The sequence below is a fragment of the Anolis carolinensis genome, unplaced genomic scaffold (genome assembly GCF_035594765.1).
Source record: "Anolis carolinensis isolate JA03-04 unplaced genomic scaffold, rAnoCar3.1.pri scaffold_9, whole genome shotgun sequence".
Classification (NCBI taxonomy): Eukaryota; Metazoa; Chordata; class Lepidosauria; order Squamata; family Dactyloidae; genus Anolis; species Anolis carolinensis.
The window spans coordinates 28,154,395-28,175,220 of record NW_026943820.1 but is presented as its reverse complement, the minus strand read 5'-3'; the positions used below and the strand labels follow the sequence as shown (position 1 = coordinate 28,175,220).

The 20,826-nt window shown below is 41.6% G+C and overlaps 1 protein-coding gene across 9 annotated transcripts in view; it reads right to left on the bottom strand.

Annotated features, from left to right (window-relative positions):
- The window catches only part of cnot1 (CCR4-NOT transcription complex subunit 1), a 61,971-nt gene that overhangs the window by 2,276 nt on the left and 38,869 nt on the right, over positions 1 to 20,826 (bottom strand). For 5 of the 9 annotated variants that reach the window (XM_062961948.1, XM_062961951.1, XM_062961950.1 and 2 more), the window contains 17 exons: positions 19,406 to 19,546; positions 19,210 to 19,314; positions 18,347 to 18,466; positions 16,662 to 16,853; positions 15,651 to 15,793; positions 15,086 to 15,194; positions 14,825 to 14,994; positions 13,492 to 13,744; positions 10,902 to 11,150; positions 10,565 to 10,728; positions 9,086 to 9,203; positions 8,775 to 8,876; positions 7,259 to 7,432; positions 5,555 to 5,704; positions 4,675 to 4,855; positions 3,537 to 3,669; positions 1,360 to 1,494 (listed from right to left, as the gene is read on the bottom strand). In XM_062961948.1, coding sequence (XP_062818018.1) covers positions 1,360 to 1,494; positions 3,537 to 3,669; positions 4,675 to 4,855; positions 5,555 to 5,704; positions 7,259 to 7,432; positions 8,775 to 8,876; positions 9,086 to 9,203; positions 10,565 to 10,728; positions 10,902 to 11,150; positions 13,492 to 13,744; positions 14,825 to 14,994; positions 15,086 to 15,194; positions 15,651 to 15,793; positions 16,662 to 16,853; positions 18,347 to 18,466; positions 19,210 to 19,314; positions 19,406 to 19,546 — 2,639 coding nt within the window. The remainder of the gene's footprint in view (positions 1 to 1,359; positions 1,495 to 3,536; positions 3,670 to 4,674; positions 4,856 to 5,554; positions 5,705 to 7,258; positions 7,433 to 8,774; positions 8,877 to 9,085; positions 9,204 to 10,564; positions 10,729 to 10,901; positions 11,151 to 13,491; positions 13,745 to 14,824; positions 14,995 to 15,085; positions 15,195 to 15,650; positions 15,794 to 16,661; positions 16,854 to 18,346; positions 18,467 to 19,209; positions 19,315 to 19,405; positions 19,547 to 20,826) is intronic. The other 4 variants (XM_062961954.1, XM_062961956.1, XM_062961955.1 and 1 more) reach the window with 1 other exon arrangement.

Here is a 20,826-nt window from a genome sequence, read left to right as displayed (position 1 = left end):
CATGAAGAAGAATTCACATTTATTGTTGAACAAAAAAAATGAACATTTATTATATACTGTATTTATTTATTTATATTTATTTGCTACATTTATATGCCGCCCTTCTCACCCCGAAGGGGACTCAGAGCGGCTTACAAATTAAATTTACATACAATATTATATTAGTATAGTACAATACTGGTAACAAATTACTATATTGTACTGTATCAACATATTGTAATATTATTAGTAATATTACATGTAAAATATGATATATAATTAATATTATATTGTATTATTAGTATTATATCATATTACAATATAATATTATGAATATTATATGTATATACAATATGTTATAATTATTACATATTATTGTAAATTATATTGTATGTACAGTAGAGTCTCACTTATCCAACATAAACGGGCCAGCAGAATGTTGGATAAGCAAATATGTTGGATAATGAGGAGGCATTAAGGAAAAGCCTATTAAACATAAATTAGGTTATGATTTTACAAAATGAAGCATCAAAACATCATGTTAGACAACAATTTGGCAGAAAAAGTAGTTCAATATGTAGTAATTCTATGTAGTAATTATTGTATTTATAAATTTAGCACCAAAATATCACGATATATTGAAAATATTGACTACAAAAATGTGTTGGATAATGCAGAACGTTGGATAAGCGAGTGTTGGATAAGTGAGACTCTACTGTATATATAATTATATGTGTATATATATATATATATATATATATGTATGTATGTATATTGTATATATATATACTGTACAGTAGTTTTCATCACAAACCAACATAACCAAACCAGACAAACTGTGACTCCTGTCAAGAATTTCTTATTATTACCATTATTTCCATGTATAACTCGTATGTACATTTACCAATCCTACATGCTCTGGTGTTGTGTTCGGTGGGCATGCTTCCAAACAAAAACTTTGCTAGGTCTTACTTTCGGGGGAGGCCTTATATTTAGCAATTAAGCAAAACTTCTACTAGGTCTTATTTTTTGGGGATGTCTTATTTTCGGGGAAACAGGGTAGCCATGCAGTGGGTGGCTTTCACAATGTTTGACCTTATTTCTCTCACCGTTAGCAGCAACTTCAGGAGGGGCAATGCCAGCTAACTTGTAGGGGGAGGATGAGAAAAAGCATGGGCCAGCTTCAGCCCTTCTTCCTGGCATTTTGGACTTCAACTTCCACCAGTCCTAACAGCCTACCGGCTGTTAGGACTGGTGGAAGTTGAAGTCCAAAATGCCAGGAAGAAGGGCTGAAGCTGGCCCATGCTTGCAGCCTTTCCTCCGAGATTTCTCCATTTACACACGACCAAAGCCTGGGAAAAAAAATATCTACAAACTCACTTTTCAATCTCCGGTGCGCAGTGGACGAACTCGTGGTTCCAGAACTTGAAGGCCGGGTTTTTAATCAGCTCGATAAAGGTGATGAGGAGGCCCCACGGGTGAGGCCTGTTCACAATCAGGCGCTCCAACAGGACCCTGGGAAAAAGAAACACAGATAGGGAAATTTCCCAAACTCAAAAGGCAGGATTGAGCCCAAGTACGGGGAATGTAGGGCACTCAAGAGCAAGGCTTTTTCTCCGTCGTGGTCTCTGTGAAATCACACATATGGTATTTCCCTGCGCCTGCGCAGTCAGTTCGGAATCTTCTAGAGCTCTAAGATACATTTTGGCGGAAGCCCCGCCCACTCCCCATGAAGGTATATAGCCAGTGGGAGGGGCTACCGCCTTACAGGTAAGCAACCTTTACTTATCTATATATATAAAAGGGTGATGGCATCACGGCGACCCACAAAGCAACAAAACTACAGGCCCCCCAACCTCGAAATTTGACAACACAACCCATCATCCACGCCTCTAGGTGGATACAACAAAAAGAAAAGAAAAATAAAGTCCTAATTAGAGGGAGAGGAATAATTGCTTTTATCCAATTGCTGCCAGTTAGAAGGCTAAGCTCCTCCAACTTGGTCTCCTAGCAACCCAATAAAAAATAATAAAAAACACTAAAAAAAATGATACAATAAAATACTATAATAACAGAAAATAACTAAAAATAATACAAGAAAATAATAAAATATAATAAATAAAAAGATAACTTACAATAAAATTAATAAAAAATTGCAAATAACGTCAAATAAAAATCACACAACAATTTTTAACCAATACCACCACCACTTTGCCACAGCAACGCGTGGCCGGGCACAGCTAGTATTTTATAATGTGTTTTATCTTATAATGTGTAATCTAATCTCACATATCTACACTGTACATTTTATAATGTGTTTTTATCAGTTATAATTTTTTAACTGATTTATTTTGTACTGTATAATTTTTTATATATGCGTTTTATTGTAAGCCGCCCTGAGTCCCCTGTTGGGTGAGAAGGGTGGGATATAAATATTGTAATAAATAAATAAATAAATAAATTTTTAAACTTTCTTTCACTTGCGACAAGCTTTCCATCCAAGAAGATTTTATGCAACCCTTGTGATATAATATATTAGCCGAATTTAAGCTATTTGGCCAGAAATGGAAAAGAATAGCAAAGGATCATTTATTTTGACAAATGGTAGATTGGTGTGAAGCCCTAGAGTAGATCGATGACAAATTAGATAAAAGAAAATAAAGGAAATATAATAATTACATTATTATATTACATATCCCATTATTATATACTGTATATACTCGAGTATAAGCCTAGTTTTTCAGCCCTTTTTGGGGGCTGAAAAAGCTCCCCTCGGCTTATACTCGTGTGAGGATCCTGGACGGCTTATACTTGAGTATATAGGTATTCAGAGTTGGACTGTCTTATCTTATTAAAGTCTTAAATTACAGTTTTATATAAATATTCCAAAACATTTAACCTACTGATGCCTCAAATAATGTAATTTTACTACTACAGTAGAGTCTCACTTATCCAAGCTAAACGGGCCGGCAGAAGCTTGGATAAGCGAATATCCTGGATAATAAGGAAAGATTAAGGAGAATTAGGTTATGATTTTACAAATTAAGCACCAAAACATATTATACAACAAATTTGACAGAAAAAGTAGTTCAATACACAGTAATGTTATGTTGTAATTACTGTATTTACAAATTTAGCACCAAAATATCACGATATATTGAAAACATTGACTACAAAAATGGCTTGGATTATCCAGAGGCTTGGATAAGCAAGGCTTGGATAAGTGAGACTCTACTGTATCTATTTTATTTTTGAAATTGACTCGTAGCTGCTGCATTTCCCACCCTCGTCTTATACTTGAGTCAATACGTTTTCCCAGTTTTTGTGGTGAAATTAGGTGCCTCGGCTTATATTCGGGTTGGCTTATACTCAAGTATATACGGTAATTATTATATATCCTTTTTATATATAATATATTAGATATATATGTCACATACACACACACACACAATTCCAAAACACCTGGAGGGAGTGCCAAAGTTGGCCCAGTACTGTCTATGGGGAAAATTTTAGACTGTCTGCATCCCTAGAAAAACGGAGCCGGTCAGGTGCCTTACCTGGTGATCTGCTCCTGAATGGCTTCCGTGTTGGCCTCTGCAAACAAGTAGAGCATGGTGCAGCTGAAGTAGTGCGTGTGGCTGTTGGGGTACCGGAGCTGGTTGGCAATGGCGTTCAGGAAAAGGTATCGGCCTGCAAGAAGAAAATTGCTTTCAAACACACCCCCCCTGACAGATGGCCATCCAGCCTGTTTCTAAGCCTCCAAAGGAGTCTCCACCACACTCCAGGGCAGAAAGAGTTTTGCTGAACAACTCTCACAGTGAAGAAATTCTTCCTAATGTTCAGGTGGAATCTCTTTCCTGAAGTTTGAAGCCATTGTTCCATTGCATCCTAGTCTCCAGGGCCGCAGAAAACAAGCTTGATCCCTCCTCTCTATGACTGCCCCTCACACCTCAATCCCTGGCCCTCATCATGTCTCCTCTCAGCCTCCTCTTCTGCAGGCTAAACGTGCCCAGCTCCTTAAGCCGCTCCTCATAGGGATTGCTCTCCAGACCTTGATCCTTGGAGTCTCTCTCTGGACACATTCCAGCACAGAGTCAATATCTCCCTCCAATTATGGTGCCTAGAATTGGACACAGTGTAATTCCAGGTGTGGAATTTCCTGGATCTAGGCACTAGATTTCTATTTACGCAGGCCAAAATCCCATTGGCTTTTTAAGCCACTGCATCACATTGTTGGCTCATGTTTAACAATACTGGCATTACGTCTAGCCACAGTGCTGTGGGTACTACCCAAAATGAGGCCATGCATAGTGCCTCACAACAGCGTGGCTTCCTTGGCAGCCTTGGGATGCATCTATGCTGTAGCATGAATACACTTTAACTGCCCTATGGAGCCACGAGAGTTGTCGTTTTACAAGGTCTTGGACCTCTATCAAAGGATGCTGATGCCTACACCAAATGACAAATCCCAGGTTCCCATAACATTGGAGCATTAAATGAGTGACGTCCTTAAAAGAGGAGCTCCTAGTATTCTTGGGGCATCTTTGGCTAAGCACTAACATGACCAGATTATGCAAATGTAATGCATACTCTAATTTTGGTGAGATAATTTAGCCAACGAAAGGTATTAGAGTAAATAGGGTGTCTAAAGCTGAAATAATTGGGTGGGGGACACCATGGGCCTCCTGCCTTTACCTTCCGTGTCCAGATCCACCGCCAGGTTCTGGAAGATGTCCATGTGGGCCGAGTGGGTGATGGTGCTCATGGAGGGGGTGCTGCCCTTGTTGTGGATGTGGGCAATGGCCTGCGTGCCCACGTACAGCACCAGCGCGTTGATCAGCTGGATGTTGTACCGGTTGCCGGGCTCATTGGACACCTGAAAGAGGACGTCGAGTGTGAACAAGGAGGGATCCCAAAAGCAGGTACAGGGAGCCCCCTCACCTGCTTCCAAGGAGCCCAATGCACCCAGGCCCTTCACCTTCCATGCCGTCAGCCATGCATTACCCAGAGAGGCGCTCCTTGCAGAAAGAGCCTCACACTTCGCAACAGTTGTGTGGTTTCCGGGCTGCATGGCCAATGTGTTCTAGCAGCCTTTTACCCTTTTTTCATTTTGCCTGCATCTGTGGTTGGCATCTTCAGAGGATCTGATGGGTGTCAAGCAAGTGGAGCATATAATATACCTCTGGTTCTTTCCTCCCACCGTGGACATCATTCCAAAGGTATAGAAAGAAATTCTACTTGCTTGACTCCCATCAGATCCTCTGAAGATGCCAGCCACAGATTCAGGAGAAACGTCAGGAGGAAATGCTGCTAGAACACATTGGCCATGCAGCCTGGAAACCACACAACACCCCAGTGTTTCAAGCCTTCTTGCCTGGGCTTGGTCCCATGTTAGCCACCCCGAGTCTTTTTGGGGAGATGGAGCCAGGGTACAAAAATATTGTTGTTAATATTATTATTGTTCGACAACACACAGTGCTAACTGTGACCTGAATGCAGACACAAGGAGGGCTAGCGCTGGGCACATCCTTGACTCAATGCACCTGGGTGGGCTGCAAACGCAGGAGCGCCTCACCTGCAGGTTGCTGCGCAGGTCGGAGAGGAAGGTGACCGGGGAGCGGGTCTTGAGATAGGAGTCCAGGTCCTTCTTGAACTGCGGAGGCATCACGCCGGTGAAGTTGGTGAGGATGCGGGGGGCGATGTTGATCTCGCTCAACATGTCCACCTGCCAAAGAGAGAGACACCAGAGAAAGAGAGAGGAGTCCCAATGCTGTTTGGGGCACATTCTTCACAGGCAGGAAGGACCCAAAAGGTTACATGCGACACTCACGGGAAAAAGAGCTTTGAGAGGAGGGAACCACGCAATCTGGGTTCCTCCCATCAGAAGTTAAAAAACAGTAGGATAACAAAGATAGATATTCCCAAATATAGGAGGTCCTTCCCTTGGCCAGATTCAACATGTTAATAATAATAATAATAATAATAATAATAACTTTATTTTTATACCCCGCCCCATCTCCCCGAAGGAACTCGGTGCGGCTTACATGGGGCCTAGCCTGTTTTTAAAGATGTTTTTAAAAGATGTTTTTAAGATGTTTTTTAAATTGTTGATTTTAGCCGGTTCTTGTAAGCCGCTCCGAGCCCTAGGGGAGTGGCGGCATATAAGTTTGAAAAATAAATAAATAAAATAAAATAAAACAATCAATATCAGTAACACGACTATAAAACAATTATACCAGTAAAACATCAATAGCAATAAAACAATCGTTAAAATCGGCAAGAAGCATACGAAAAACATACAATATTAAAACAGGAGACTAATTCATAAAATCCAGAACAGAATGTTACCATCAGCATTACTGCAGCTTAGGTTTACATATGCTTATGTGGAATTGAGAGAGTGGAAACTGCCAAGCATGTCCTTTGGCAATGCCACTTCTATAAGGGTATTCCATCTGTTTTTATTGCTCTCATTGTACAGAAGGTCCCTGGCAGATATGAGGAATATTATCTCAAACATCTTACAGACCAGTGGTTCTCAACCTGTGGGTCCCCAGGTGTTTTGGCCTACAACTCCCGGAGATCCCAGCCAGTTTACCAGCTATTAAGATTTCTGGGAGTTGAAGGCCGAAACATCTGTGGACCCACAGGTTGAGAACCACTGGTCTATAAGATGTTTGAGATACTATTCCTCATTTCTGCCAGGGCTCTTCTGCATTGCCAAAGGATCCATCAATCGTTACAGAGTGAATAAATTTTGTGCAGCCGTGATAAGAATAAGGAGGCAGATTGTGGATGATTTTAGCGGACAAATTTTAACTTACTTGTTTTATTATCCATACCCACAGATTTTATAAGCATCATATATGAATCTGTGTAGATCAACTCCGTATCATGGACTTTCTGCTTTTAATGTTGTGAATTTATGTTCATAATGTTAACACTTTTTTTAAAAAAAACGTTTTTTTAATGTTTTAATTTTTACACTCCTGGTCTGTGACCGTAACAATAAAATCCATTCATTCACGCAATCTGGGTTTCTCCCATCATCTTTTGAATGGATTCCTCCTCTCACCAACCCAGAGGAGGAAGCAAGCACCATGGTTGCACACCTGACTTCTCTGTTATGGCTTTAGCATGCTGCTACAAACCAAATTTACAAAATTGGCCCAAGCATAGGCAGATGTGTGTGCAAGGTTGCATCCCTGAAAACGGCTACAATTTGGGTGCAGAGGAATCCCGCAGGTGCCCCTAACACACTGGCACGCATCCTGCTGACCTTCAGGTTGGGAGTGAAGGGGTCTGGGAGCCTCATGTTCCGCGGGAAGGCACTCAGGATCAGGTTCCTCAGCTGGATGCAATTGGGGGGGATCACGTCGCAGAAGCCGTAATGGTAGTCGCAGAGGAATTCCGGGAAGTCATGGAGCAACACAAGCAACACACGGAGCGTGCCCTACAAAACACACATACACACGCGGATGAGACTTGGATGAATGTTTAATAAGTACTATGATTTGACATGGTCTGAACTAAGAGTTTACGTGCAAGGTGCTGGACAAATAGACTTACGTATTTATATGTTTTTAAGCTTTGTATAATGTTTTTATTATGTATTGTATTTTATTATTAATTGTGTTATTGACTTTTATTGAATTTGTTTTGGGCATTGAATTTTGCCAATTTTGTAAGCCGCCTTGAGTCCCCTCGGGTGAGAAAGGCGGGGTAAAAAACTTCCAAGCCGTGGCTTCACACAGTGAGCAGCACACTACAAAATCCAGCATTTCCTGATTACTGTGTTAAGAAGGAGCCCCACAGTCCATGCTGGAAGGATGATAATGAACTGTAGTTAGTAGTTCATTACTGCAGCAAAGTAGTTAAAAGGACGTTACAAAAAAATTACAATATCCTTGCAAAGGCTTACTATAGAGGCAGTGAGATCCGAACATGTGTCTGAAGTCTACCGAGGACTGCAGTGCAGCTCAGAAACAAACTGGACCGCCAGTCAATGACTTTGTCACACTTAGCATCGGAAATGACTTCGAGATTATTATTACACCATGTAACATTATTTTTGTTCCTGGGTTTATAAATGTCGTTTTCTAATAAAAACGAGGAAATTTTCTTAAACTCCAAAACCTTTGTTTTTGCAGTCTGCACAAAGGTTAAAAATGGCAGCCACAAAAACAACATTTCTGGAGAAGAATAACTTTCAAAGTAAGGACTGCACAGGAAATAACACTTTCAAACCAGGAACAGAAAGTTTCTCAAATTTTATTACATAGTACCAGTATTTTTTTTAAAAAACCCTCTAAAATCAGGACAGTAAACTAACATTCTGAAAATGGGAATTCCAGGGCCAGCTAACACCTCCCAACAAAGGATTTCCCCGGGCAGGAATCAGCCAGGCTTGGAAGCTTGAAGGGTCATCAAATGCTAATCAAGGTGATTAATTACAACCTTCATGCTTGCCTCCAACAGACAAGAGTTCTTTCTCCCACTCTGGACACTCCACAGATATATAAACCCTATTTGCCTAGTTTCCAATATACCTCACAACCTCTGAGGATGGCTGCCATAACACTCACCAATTTTACTTGGAGTTCATGGGACATAAAGCAATGAGGACTGCAAGAGTTGAGAGAGCCAAGGAATACTTTTAAAGGAGAACTGTCAGCTGCCTCAAAAATAATTAATATTTTGGAGGCAGGGATGAGCTGGGAATCAAGTCCCTTCTGCCATAGAATTCCCTCTCTTTAAAAAAAAAATGTCCACCTAGAAAACAGCACCACACTTACCTTGTACAGGATTTGCATAGGTTTGGCGAGTTCTACGTTCCTCAGGAAAGGAGCCAGGTATTTAAAGAGGTCGATCAGCAGCTGAGCGTACATAGGCCAGCCCTGCAAGGAGAGAGAAAGGCCAGTGTGAGAACGGAGCAAAGAGGCATCTGGCTGATCAGGCCTGTGCTAAACTGTTACTTGAGAGAGGGATCAACACAACAAACATCACAAGCCACAAAAGCCATTTCCATTTGCACAAAGCCCTGCCAACCAAGAAGTCTCCTTTTTATTCCCATCTTAAAGGGACGGAAGACCAACTGCGGCCCCACCTTCTGCTGAGGGGTGTGTGCCAGCATCCGTGCAATGAATATCCGGTGGGAGATCAGTTCCAGCCAGGCGTAAACAAAACCCGGAGCTTTGGTCGGTCGCAGGATGTGGAACGTGTTGCTGGAATTACAATAATAATAATAATATAGTCTTTCTAGTAACAGAGCTGTGATCACTTAACACAATTATACAGTAGAGTCTCGCTTATCCAACATAAACGGGCCAGCAGAACGTTGGATAAGCAAAAATGTTGGATAATAAGGAGGCATTAGGAAAAACCTATTAAACCTCAAATTACATTATGATTTTACAAATTAAGCATCAAAACATCATGTCTTAAAAGTCGACAGAAAAAGAAGTTCCATACACAGTGACGTTATGTAGTAATTACTGTATTTACAAATTTAGCACCAAAACATTGCAATGTATGGAAAACATTGACAACAACAACAACAACAACAACACTTTATTTTTCTATCCCGCCACCATCTCCCCAAAGGGACCCGGGGTGGCTAACATGGAGCCAAGCCCAAAACAGAAACAAAATGTGACAAGTTAAAACCAATATAAATAATTAAACATTAACTACAGTAGAGTCCCACTTATCCAAGCCTCCCTTATCCAAGTTTCTGGATTATCCATGCCATTTTTGTAGTCAATGTTTTCAATATATCGTAATTTGTAAACTCATAACCTAATTTGATGTTTAATAGGCTTTTCCATAATCCCTCCTTATTATCCAAGATATTCGCTTATCCTAGTTTCTGCCAGCCCGTTTAGCTTGTATAAGTGAGACTACTGTATTAAAAGGCAGACTGCGTTGGATAATACAGAATGCTGGATAAGCGAGACTCTACTGTATTTAAAATTATCGTATTTCCTAGAGTCTAATGCACCATCAAATCTAATATGCACCTCAATTTTCAAAGCGTGAAAACAAAAAAAAGTATTAACTGCTGAATATTGTGCACAGCAGCAAAAAGTGCACCCTTTGTAACTTGGCCAAAAAAAAAAGGTGCACATTGCAGTGGCTGCCTGCTTAGAATCCCTTCTTTAAAAACAAAGGTGTTAGGATACCAAAGCTTTCAGCAATGGAAAATAAAACCTTGGGGTTTATCTAGGCTGTAGAATGAATCCACTTGAACTGCCCTGCTTTATTGGTATAAAACCATGTTTTACAAATTATTGAGTCTTCTCTATCAAATAATGGTGATGCCTCACCAAACTACAAATCCCAGTATCACATAGCATTGAGCCCTGGACATTAAATGAGAGATTATGTCCCTCAAATAGGGGCTTCTTGAAGCAGCCTCCCCCTTTGTTTTGGCTCAGCACTAAGATGATCGTATTGACGCAAATCTAACCGTCACCCTAATTTTGCCAAAAAAGGTTAGCATTAGATTTGAATAAATAGAGTATACCAATATTGGAAGAACTAAAAATCTCATTCTGGCATAGCAGAGAATTAAAACAACACCCACCAAAAGGCTGTGAGTGTTTGGAAGTTGATGGTCTCCAGGACGTGTTCGGGGGCGTTCAATTCCAAGAGCAGCATGATGAAGATGCGGTGGTAAGGGAGCTGCTGGAACTCGCTCTGCCGCACGTCGTGGTCCTGCAGGAGGACCCCCACCACGATTCCAAGCACCTGCAAACGAGCAAAGAATGTGTTGTTATATAGTGAACTATTAAAATGCACATAACAAGATACACAGAGCTAACTACAGCTTATAATTCACCGATAACATGTAGGCTAAAGGTTCACCCCATTCCCAGTCTTGCCTGACCAACTACGAAGGGGTCCGGGGCTCCCGCACTGACCTTGTTGAGGAGGTTGATCTTGGTGACGGTGTTGGTGGCCTCCCCGGAGTGCTTGACCAGCAGTGCGATGAGGCGCACAAAGGCGTCCAGGTTGTGGTAGCACTTGGCCCGGATCATGGTGGGGTTGGCGGCCGGGTTGTGCTGCTGCTCGGCCTGCGCCCGGTAGCTGATCTCCACGCACATCTCGGTGCAGAGCCGGAAGAAGCGTGTGATCAGGTCGTCCGTCTTCAGGATGCCCTGCTGGTGCATCTACCAAAGAGGGAAGCACCCCGGGGTCAGAGGCAACGTCACCAGATGGCAAACGCGGCAACAACAACAAGGCCCCTCCTTACAAAACCGTGAGATCTGGAAATGGCTGCATAAGGGGAGTCTGGTATTGGCAGAATATTTTGGGTTTTTGGGAGTGAAAACGACTGGCTCCTTCACTCGGAATATGCATGCACAGGCCAGCAACCTAAATAGTATTGAAATGCTTTTAATGTCAGTTGCTTTGAGTCTCCTTGTGGAGAGAAAAAGCGAAGTATAAGTAAATATAATAATAATAATAATAATAATAATAATAATAATAATAATAATAATAGCAGCAGCTGCAACCTCCTTCATCTGGGAAAGAGGACAACAAAAAGGATCAAAGGTCTGGAGACCCTGAATAGTCCCTCTAAGGAATATCTTAAAGAGATGGGTCTGCTTAGCATCAGGAGAGAAGGCCGAGAGGAGACATGATAGGAGCCATGTTTAAATATGTGAAAAGATGTCATAAGGAAAAGGAGGGGCATGCTTGCTTTCTACTCTGGAGACTCAAAGGAACCATGGGTTTAAATGATAGTGAAGGAGATTCCACTTAAACCTTAGAAAGAACATCCTAACCATAAGAAGAAGCCGCCCTGAGTCCCCTGTTGGGTGAGAAGGGCGGGATATAAATATTGTAATAAATAAAATAAATAAATAATATTCAGCAGTGGAACTCTCTGCTTGGGAGTCGGGTGGAAGCTCCTTCCTTTGAGGTTTTTAAACAAAGGCTCGACGATTATGTTGGGAGGGACTGGATGGTGATTCCCTACATGGAAGCAAGGGGTTGGACTACATGGCCTTTAGGGGTCTCTTCCAGCTCTTAGGATTGTATTATTCTATCTATTATGTCAAGGCCACGATGCAGGTGCTTCTCCAAACACAAGTCACTCTTAATACTCCAAACCAATACCAAAGGCATGCACCAGGATGTGATAATGACTTAAAAACACAATGCATCACACACCCAAATACAAGGTTCAGCTGATCTCAAGAGGGCCTCATGCATCCTCCTCCATCGTCTTTCCCAATCGGGACTTCTTATACCAGCAAAGCAGTATAAATATACAGTTTCACTCTATACACTGCAGTGGTCAAAAGTGCATTTGTGTGCACGTTCTTGGGCCCTCTTTCAAAAGACAGTTAAAAAACTAGATCATTCTTGATACACCTATTTTGTTGCTCTTTCAGTAATTAAGCAGGTGATTATATTTAGGCACTTACAAGGTTAATTTCATTCAAGCAACCGTTATTCAAGACAGAAAATCTCATGTATAAAACAATGAAGGTTCATTTCAGTTATTTAACATTAAATAGATCTCAATCGAGACAAGCAAGCCACCCCAAACCCAGCCTTGGACTCCACACAGGGACTTCAGTAATATCCCATAGCATTTCTAGTATACTAATATAGTATAGAATAGGACCTGGCACACTGACGGATAGACAAAAGTGTTAGTCACTTACAACTGTTTGAAGCATCTTGATTTTTTAAAAGGAAATATACTGTATTGACCAAAATCTAATGCTCACCTTTTTTGGCTAAATGGTCTCTCCAAAATAAGGCTGTGCATTAGATTTGCATCATACAGGAATCTTAGTGCTGAGCCAAAGCAAAAGGGGAAGCTGCGTCATTTAATGGCCGTGGCTCAATGCTATGCGACCATGGGATTTGTACTTTGGTGAAGCATCAGCACTCTTTAGCAAAGGAGGCTCAGGACCTTGGAAAACTACAGCATTGAACCAAATGCTAAGCCAAAGCAAAAGTTGCTTCAGAAGCTCCTCTTTGAGGGACCTGGTCTCTAATTTAATTGCATTAACTCAGAGCTATGCAATCCTGGAATTTGTAGTTTGGTGAGGCAGAGAAGGCTCACGGTCTTGTCAAACTACATCCCTCATGATACCATAGGCAGTTAAAGCGCATTCATTCTACAGCAGAGATGCACCACGAGGCTTTCTGTTTTAGTTACCAAAAGCTTTGGTGTTCTAACATTTTTGTTTTTAACGGAATCCTAGGCAGGCAGCAACTGTAATGCACACTTTTTTTGGCCAAATTACAAAGAGTGCATTGTTTGCTTCTGCACGTTACATTTGGCAGCAAGTGCTTTTTTGATTTGTTTCAGAGTTTTGAAAATGAAGGTGCGCATCAGATCTGATGGTGCACAAGACTCGAGTCAAGAGGGGTAATGAAAACTTGTCCTGAAAAGGAAAAGGTTATGGGAACGAATGTCACACAGCAGCACGGCAATTGGATGGCAGAGCATCATCACACAGCATAGTTATGACGTTGAATGAAAAGCACCTCTCTCTCCCCAAGCTCTACCTGTCCAACAAAGGCGGAGAAGGCCTTGGTGCTGTCGCGCCCGGCGGCGGCCGAGTGGTAGAGGTTGACCCACTCCCGCAGGAGGTACTCGGCCTTCTCCCGCAGGCCTGGTGGGTCGTCGTACTCGGAGGCCTGGGAGATGCCCGAGTGCATCATGAAGTTGGGCCCGCCATGCGCCCGGTCAATCATGGCCTCGTAGTTGGAGCGCACCACCTCCATCAGCTGCGGGAGCCTGGAAGGGAGCAGGAGACGAGGCTCAGTGAGTCCCTAGTATCTTTTTCCTTCCAATTAGACTAGGCCTGGGCCAACTTTGGCCTTCCCTCCAGGTGTTTTGGACTTCAATCCCCACAATTCCTAACAGTTTTTATTAGTCTTGCCATTGAGAACACTGTGAAAAAAATGGAGTTCCTGTATTTCATCTGTATATCATCATCATGTGCTATAGCAGACTATCCCTCCTGCTGAAACAGTTTTCACAATTTAATAATTTTTTTCCATGTTTTTATGATAGATCCAATTGGGAAAGGAAATTTATTATAACCCAGGAACAAATATCATGTTGCATTTTTGTTTTTAAAGAAGGAGGTTTTTAAGATCATGTGAGGGGATGCAGAGATTTATAGCTTTATGTTTTTATGGATTTTACACTGCAAATTTTAAAATCTTATTTCCTGTATATTTAATTTTGTTTTAATGTTTGTATATTTGTAGATTATAAACTGTACAGAAAGGCTTTTAATGTAAGCTGCTTTAAGTCTCCTTGTTGGAGAGAAAAGTAAAGATATAAATAAACATGACAATGATGATGATAATTTTTTTTCGTGTCAGGAGCGACTTGAGAAACTGCAAGTCGCTTCTGGTGTGAGAGAATTAGCCATCTGCAAGGACGTTGCCCAAGGGACACCTGGATGTTTTTATCATCCTTGTGGGAGGCTTCTCTCATGTCCCCGCATGGAGCTGGAGCTAATAGAGGGAGCTCATCCGTGCCCTCCCTGGGTGGGATTTGAACCTGGCAGCTTTCAGATCAGCAACCCAACCTTCAAGTCACAAGGCTTTAACCCACTACTCCACCGGGGGCTCCATGATAATAATAATAATAATAATAATAATAATAATAATAATAATAATAATAATAATAGATCATATTCTATAGTTAGCTGACATGGAAATTCACTGGAGGGTTTGTAGAATTCTGAAGGAATTCTGAAGGAATGAGACAGCAGGAAGATGTTAGAAGGACACAAGAATTCTGCTTTTAAAAAATAAACAAATGCCTTGGCATTGGAGGCCGCCATTGGTGCTGAAGCCTTACCCCTCCGGAGCATTTCCTCTGGAGTGAGCGTTAATTCGCATCAGGGTCTCGATGGTGTGGAAGAGGTCGGCCTCGGTGATGTGGGCCACCGTCCTCTCATCTACCAGCAGGATCTTCACCAGCTGCATAGCAAAAGCCACGGCCATGTAGTTCAGGCCGTTCTCCATCGACTGTCCGGGTAAAGAAGGTGGTAAAGTGAATGAATGGCCTTCGCCCAACATCACACAGACGCAAGGGACGCAGCCGGCACAAGCGACTCACCTGAGCCAAGTGAAGGTCGTACTGCTGCATGTTCACCAGGTGGTTGCGGATCAGAAGCTCCACGGCCTCCACGTTGTATTTATACTCGTCTCGACACTCAATCAGACACCTGGAAGATAGAGCCATTCTTGTCAGGACAATTTAGTTTCGTTACAATCTCTGTATCCAAAGCATTGAGATTTAGGGAAAAGGATGTGCTGCTTGCCTTGCTTGTCAGCAATTATTATTATTATTATTATTATTATTATTATTATTATTATTATTATTATTATTCTGTTTATTTCTACCCCACTTTTTCTCTCCACAAGGAGACTCAAAGTGGCTCACATTAAAAGACTATAATTAAAAAACGATCGCAAAATTCCTCTGGGTGTCCCTCCCGTAGAAACAAAGTTTTTGCAGTTTGATAAACTTTCACCACTTTTATGGTTTTTATGATAGAACCAATTAAAAAATGACATTGATAACTGAGGGCGAAAAATCATGTTATTATTATCCAAAGTGAAAACATTTCAAAACAAAGCCTAGATGTCCCTTAAAGCTGCGTCCTTTGCCCATGACTGACCTTGTGATCTGCTTGTTGCACCACGGAGACCCATAAGCGCGCCCGTCCTGCAAGGCCTTCAGCACCAGCAAGTGGCACTCGCGGTAGCGCAGGAGCAGGTCGGCGTCAGCGCCGCTGGTGGCATCCAACAAACCTTCCACAGCCTGCAGGAAACACAACAAAAAGGTCCACCTCTCTCACTGTTTGCATTCACTCTTGGTGGACACACCAAGACATTTGTTACCATGACAAACATCCTCGTCTACAATACGCACTGTTGAGGGTTATTCAGCCACAAATCATCCCTGGCAAGGAGCTCTTTTTAAAGACTTCCAAAGAAAGAGACCCCATCACTTCTCCAGGGTCCCATTGCTGAGTCACTTTCACTGCCAAGAAGTTCAAGTGCTCTCTTGAAGCTTTAAACCCTTAGACCTGGCCCTCCTCTCTGGACCAGCCCTTGAAGTGTTCTAATACAGTAGAGTCTCACTTATCCAAGCTAAACGGGCCGGCAGAAGCTTGGATAACCGAATATCTTGGATAATAAGGAGGGATTAAGGAAAAGCCTATTAAACATCAAATTAGGTTATGATTTTACAAGTTAAGCACCAAAACATCATGTTATACAACAAATTTGACAGAAAAAGTAGTTCAATACGCAGTAATGTTATGTTGTAATTACTGTATTTTTGAATTTAGCACCAAAATATCACGATATATTGAAAACATTGACTACAAAATGGCTTGGATTATCCAGAGGCTTGGATAAGTGAGGCTTAGATTAGTGAGACTCTACTGTATTAATAATCTATTCACATAATAAAAATGAAAATATTTATGTATTTGTATGGCTGGGGTGTCCACCTCCACAAACAGCTATAGCTCCCACTATGCAGGAGACACCAAACTTCTCTTGGGCATAGTTACAAGCCCTACCATTTTCCTTATTACACACAGGATTGTTTTCAGGGGGACTGCTGCTCCGCAAGAGTGGCCTAGTCCCTTTGGCAGAAGCCCTTGGGTTTGCCCACCCACCTTCTGGAGCAGCCCGAGGGCAGCGATGGCGTCCCGGGAGTTGCGTGCCACCACCACGGCTTCCAGGAGGCTGCGCAGGGCCTGGGTCTGGGGGTTCATGGCCAGCGTGTGCGGGATGGACTGCAGGTGCTGCTCCAGCTCCGTCATGCACTTGTCGTAAATCTGCGCCACGTCATCCGTCGCCCAGGCTTGCTGGCGGGAAAAAGGAAGAAATGAGGCACAACAGGTCAGTGTGGACACACTTCAGCCCTTTTCTCTTGCCTTTATTATTATTTCAGTCTTTCATCATCTTATTTAAACTTACGAACACATATATTTTCTCTATTATCCTTAACCATGCACACAATTTTCTTAAGCTTCTGTACAATAGTCACATTGGCTTCACCCCTTTCTATCCATTCCATATGGCTCATCCATTTATTTTAAAAATTCTTCTGTTTTATCCTCCTGTGTATCTTCCCAGATTACATATGCTATGATTTTCAGATTGGTACTCCTGATCGTAAATAGAGTTGTTCCAATTTGCCATAGTCCATTTTTTTCATCTTTCCATCCACATGCTATCGCTGCTTGTCCTCCTAGAATCATGATTTTAAACAGTTCTTGTTCTTTTGTATTAATCTTATTATTTATTCCCTAATGCTCCAATTAACAGTCCAATTCTTGGAGCACTTGGAGCAGTATTTTAAATAGTTTTTTTCCACTATTTTTTCCATATTTTTTACTTTTAGAACATCCCACCACTTATGGGCAGACCATCCTTTATTTGTTTCACAATGCCAACACATCGGGCATATCCCTTTAATCATACATGAGAGTTGGCTTGTGTCCTATATTATTATTATTATTATTAATATTTATTTATACCCTGCTTTATCTTTCCCAGAGGAGACTCAAAAGCATCACAAAAACATCAGCATACAATTTAAAATATACAAATATGCAAACATTAGAACGGGATTAAATATAAACAGTATTTAAAAATTACAGTTAAAAACTATTAAAACATATTCAAACATATACCATTTCAATATAAATTTTCTTTAAAAACCTTTGTATTTTCCCATTTTATTTTTAAAATCCCCTTCATTAGACTATTATTTGACTCTGTCAACATTACTATTAAAAACCCTTTAAAAGCACTTTCCAATGAAACAACTACTTTGCTCAAAGAGGGGCGGAACAGCAACTCATACTGAAAATAGGCAAAAGCATTAAAAGCTTGACCCATGACAATGGGATAACCATCCATTAATTGTTAAATAATTCCTTCAGGGTCATTATCTAATTTTATTTCAATTGATACATATATATTTTTATAGGGGCTGTGGTGGCACAGCAGGTTAAACCACTAAGCTGCTGAACTTGACCAGAAGGTCGGCGGTTTGAATTCGCAGGATGGGGTGCACTCTCAACTGTTAACCCCAGCTTTTGCCAACTTAGCAGTTTGAAAACATGCAAATGTGAGTAGATCAATAGGTACCGCTTTGGTGGGAAGGTAACGGCGCTTCAAGTATTCATGCTGACCACATGACCATGGAGACGTCTACGGACAGCGCCAGCTCTTTGGCTTAGAAGTGGAGATGAGCACCAACCCCCAGAGGATGGCCAGAAACCCTCTGGTTACATTTGAATGAAGTCTCACGGCCCGCAAACAGCTCCCACATTTTCACCAGGATTCCTACCTTCATCGGCTGGGCCAGGATGCCTGTGGGTTGCGTTGAATCATTGGTTGGTAGGAAACCCGGGACGTTGCGTGCAAATTCTTCATATACAGCCAACTGCTTTGGGTCCACACCACCGACCTGGAAAGCAACATATGGAGGAATGTCAGCAAAACCAGTTTGTTTGACATTACACAATAAAGAAGCACTTGGCCTGGGAAGTGTCCTTCAAAGAGAGGGAACTCTCAACCTCCCAGGGAAATTATCAACTCCAGCATCCTCCAAAGAAGCTAAGCGGCAGAAGATCTGGAACGTCTTACAATGTATTTTTTAATGTTCTTTGATTTAAAAAAATCCATTTAACACAATATAATTGCATTGTTACATTGTCAATCCCCAGATCTATGCTCCCACCATCATCTATATAGATTTATACCAGACCTGGGTCAACTTTGAAAAGTATTAGAAAGCTGTCACATTCTATTGCTTTTGATTATTCTATACTTTTTTCCACCACATATAATAGTTGTGATATGTTTTTTCTAATTGTTCATTTATAATTTCTCTTGGTCGTTGGGTGGTTCAAATCCGCCATTACTTTTCCATGTAAACAGCTTCCATGTATTTCATTCGGCAGCAAATATTTTTAGGGTCCAGGTTTTTTAAAATTAAGGTGCACATTCGATTAGATGGTGCATTAGACTCAAGTCAATGGGGTCGATTTTATTTCTCCTTTTGCTCATCTTAATGTACATAAACATATATGGTTTGCAAAGTTGGCAGCTTTAAAATGGGGGAGTTTCAATCCAAAGAGAAATGTCATTACATAGAAGAGATACAACTCTGAAGGCTGGCAACATCCCTAGTTCCCCCGATTTCCTCACCTTTAACCTGATCTGTTCCGGCATCCGTTCCGCCTGGTAGGTCAACACCACTGGGTCACAGTACCGGCGGCCCTCCTGCCGTGCGTGTTTCCTGAGCTCAAATTCCTGCCACAAAGAAGAGACGAGGCAACGGTGAACGGCTTGGGAGCTACAAAGGGCACTTGACTGTCAAACACGGAGGGCACGGGCTACTCACCGTGGCCAGCCTCTTGTCCATTTCGGGGCCGGCCTTCTCCACTGCCGTCTTCTGAATGAAGCAACAGGCCAGTTCGCAATTGTCCTGAGCCAGCTGTGCGGCCGCCTGCTCCATCATCTCCCTCTGCTGCGGGGAAGCTGCCTGTGGGGAAAAGGGATGGTTCCGGTCTCTCTTCTTTTATAGAAAACCCCTTTGGCATGAAGATAGCATGAAGTAATTGAGCTCGACAGGTATTTACTTTGTCAATTATAATAATATAATAAATTTTTATTTCTTTTCCGCCCTATCTCCCTGATTCCAACATACAACGGGAGATATTCAATGCCTTTATAAAAATAGACAAATACTGACCTAAAATCCAAGAAAAACCCCACATATGAAAGCAACATTAAAACCTAATATCACGTTAAACCTAACATCAGTAAAATAAACCTAACACCAATAAATTGAACCAACACAGTCAGACAAAAATTATATAACATAACTAAAACATGGCTCTTCCGATGTGCTTTCGGAGAGTAACTGTTACATGCTTTTGTTACGCCCCCATTATTTATCCTCTAGACTGTCTGCTATCTTTTCCTTAGTTCCCTGTGGTTTTATTCTTATCCTTTTTCTTATCCTTTTCTCACCCCGAGTTTTAACTGAGTGTCAGTGCGGCCTGCCCTGTTATACTGCTCTTTGGATTTTGTGTTGTACTGTATATGATTCTTTATTGTATTGTTGTAATTGTATTATGATATGTTGTTTTTATATTGTGTTATATTGTATTTTTCCCGGGCATGGCCCCATGTAAGCCGCCCCGAGTCCCCATTGGGGAGATGGTGGCGGGGTATAAATAAAGTTTTATTATTATTATTATTATTAAAATCATATGCATCAGAACAAGGAAAAGACTGCTTTGCATTACAAACTAGTGGCGCAACCTTGCACTTTTTAAATCAGAAATAGCTCCCAGAGGGTTTTCGTAGACACAAGACATTCAAATGACCATTCAGTCTGGAGGAAACATGAGAGCTGCGTTTAAATATTTGAAAGAACACCACATTGAGGGTAGAGGCTTGGTTTTTTTTTTTTAACTCAGAACAATAGATTCAAATGACAGGGAAGAAGATTCCACCTGAACCTTAGGAATATCATTATTAACCATAAAAAGAGTTATTTAACAGTGGAACTCTCCAACCGCTCAACGTGGTTCCTTCCCAGAACAAGCTCTCAGGGAGGTAGTCCTGTTGCCATATTCCCCACCGGAAGTGGGTGGATTGAGACCGGGATGATGCAGGGTTCAGCAGGTTCATTCCCAAAGACCCCAAAGACCACCCCCCAATGAAGGGAGATTGAGTGGGTCCAGGAGACCGCGAACAAAGTGGACCGCTCTGTGGGAATCAAGCTTGTAACTTGCATCAACTGTCGGCTCCCCC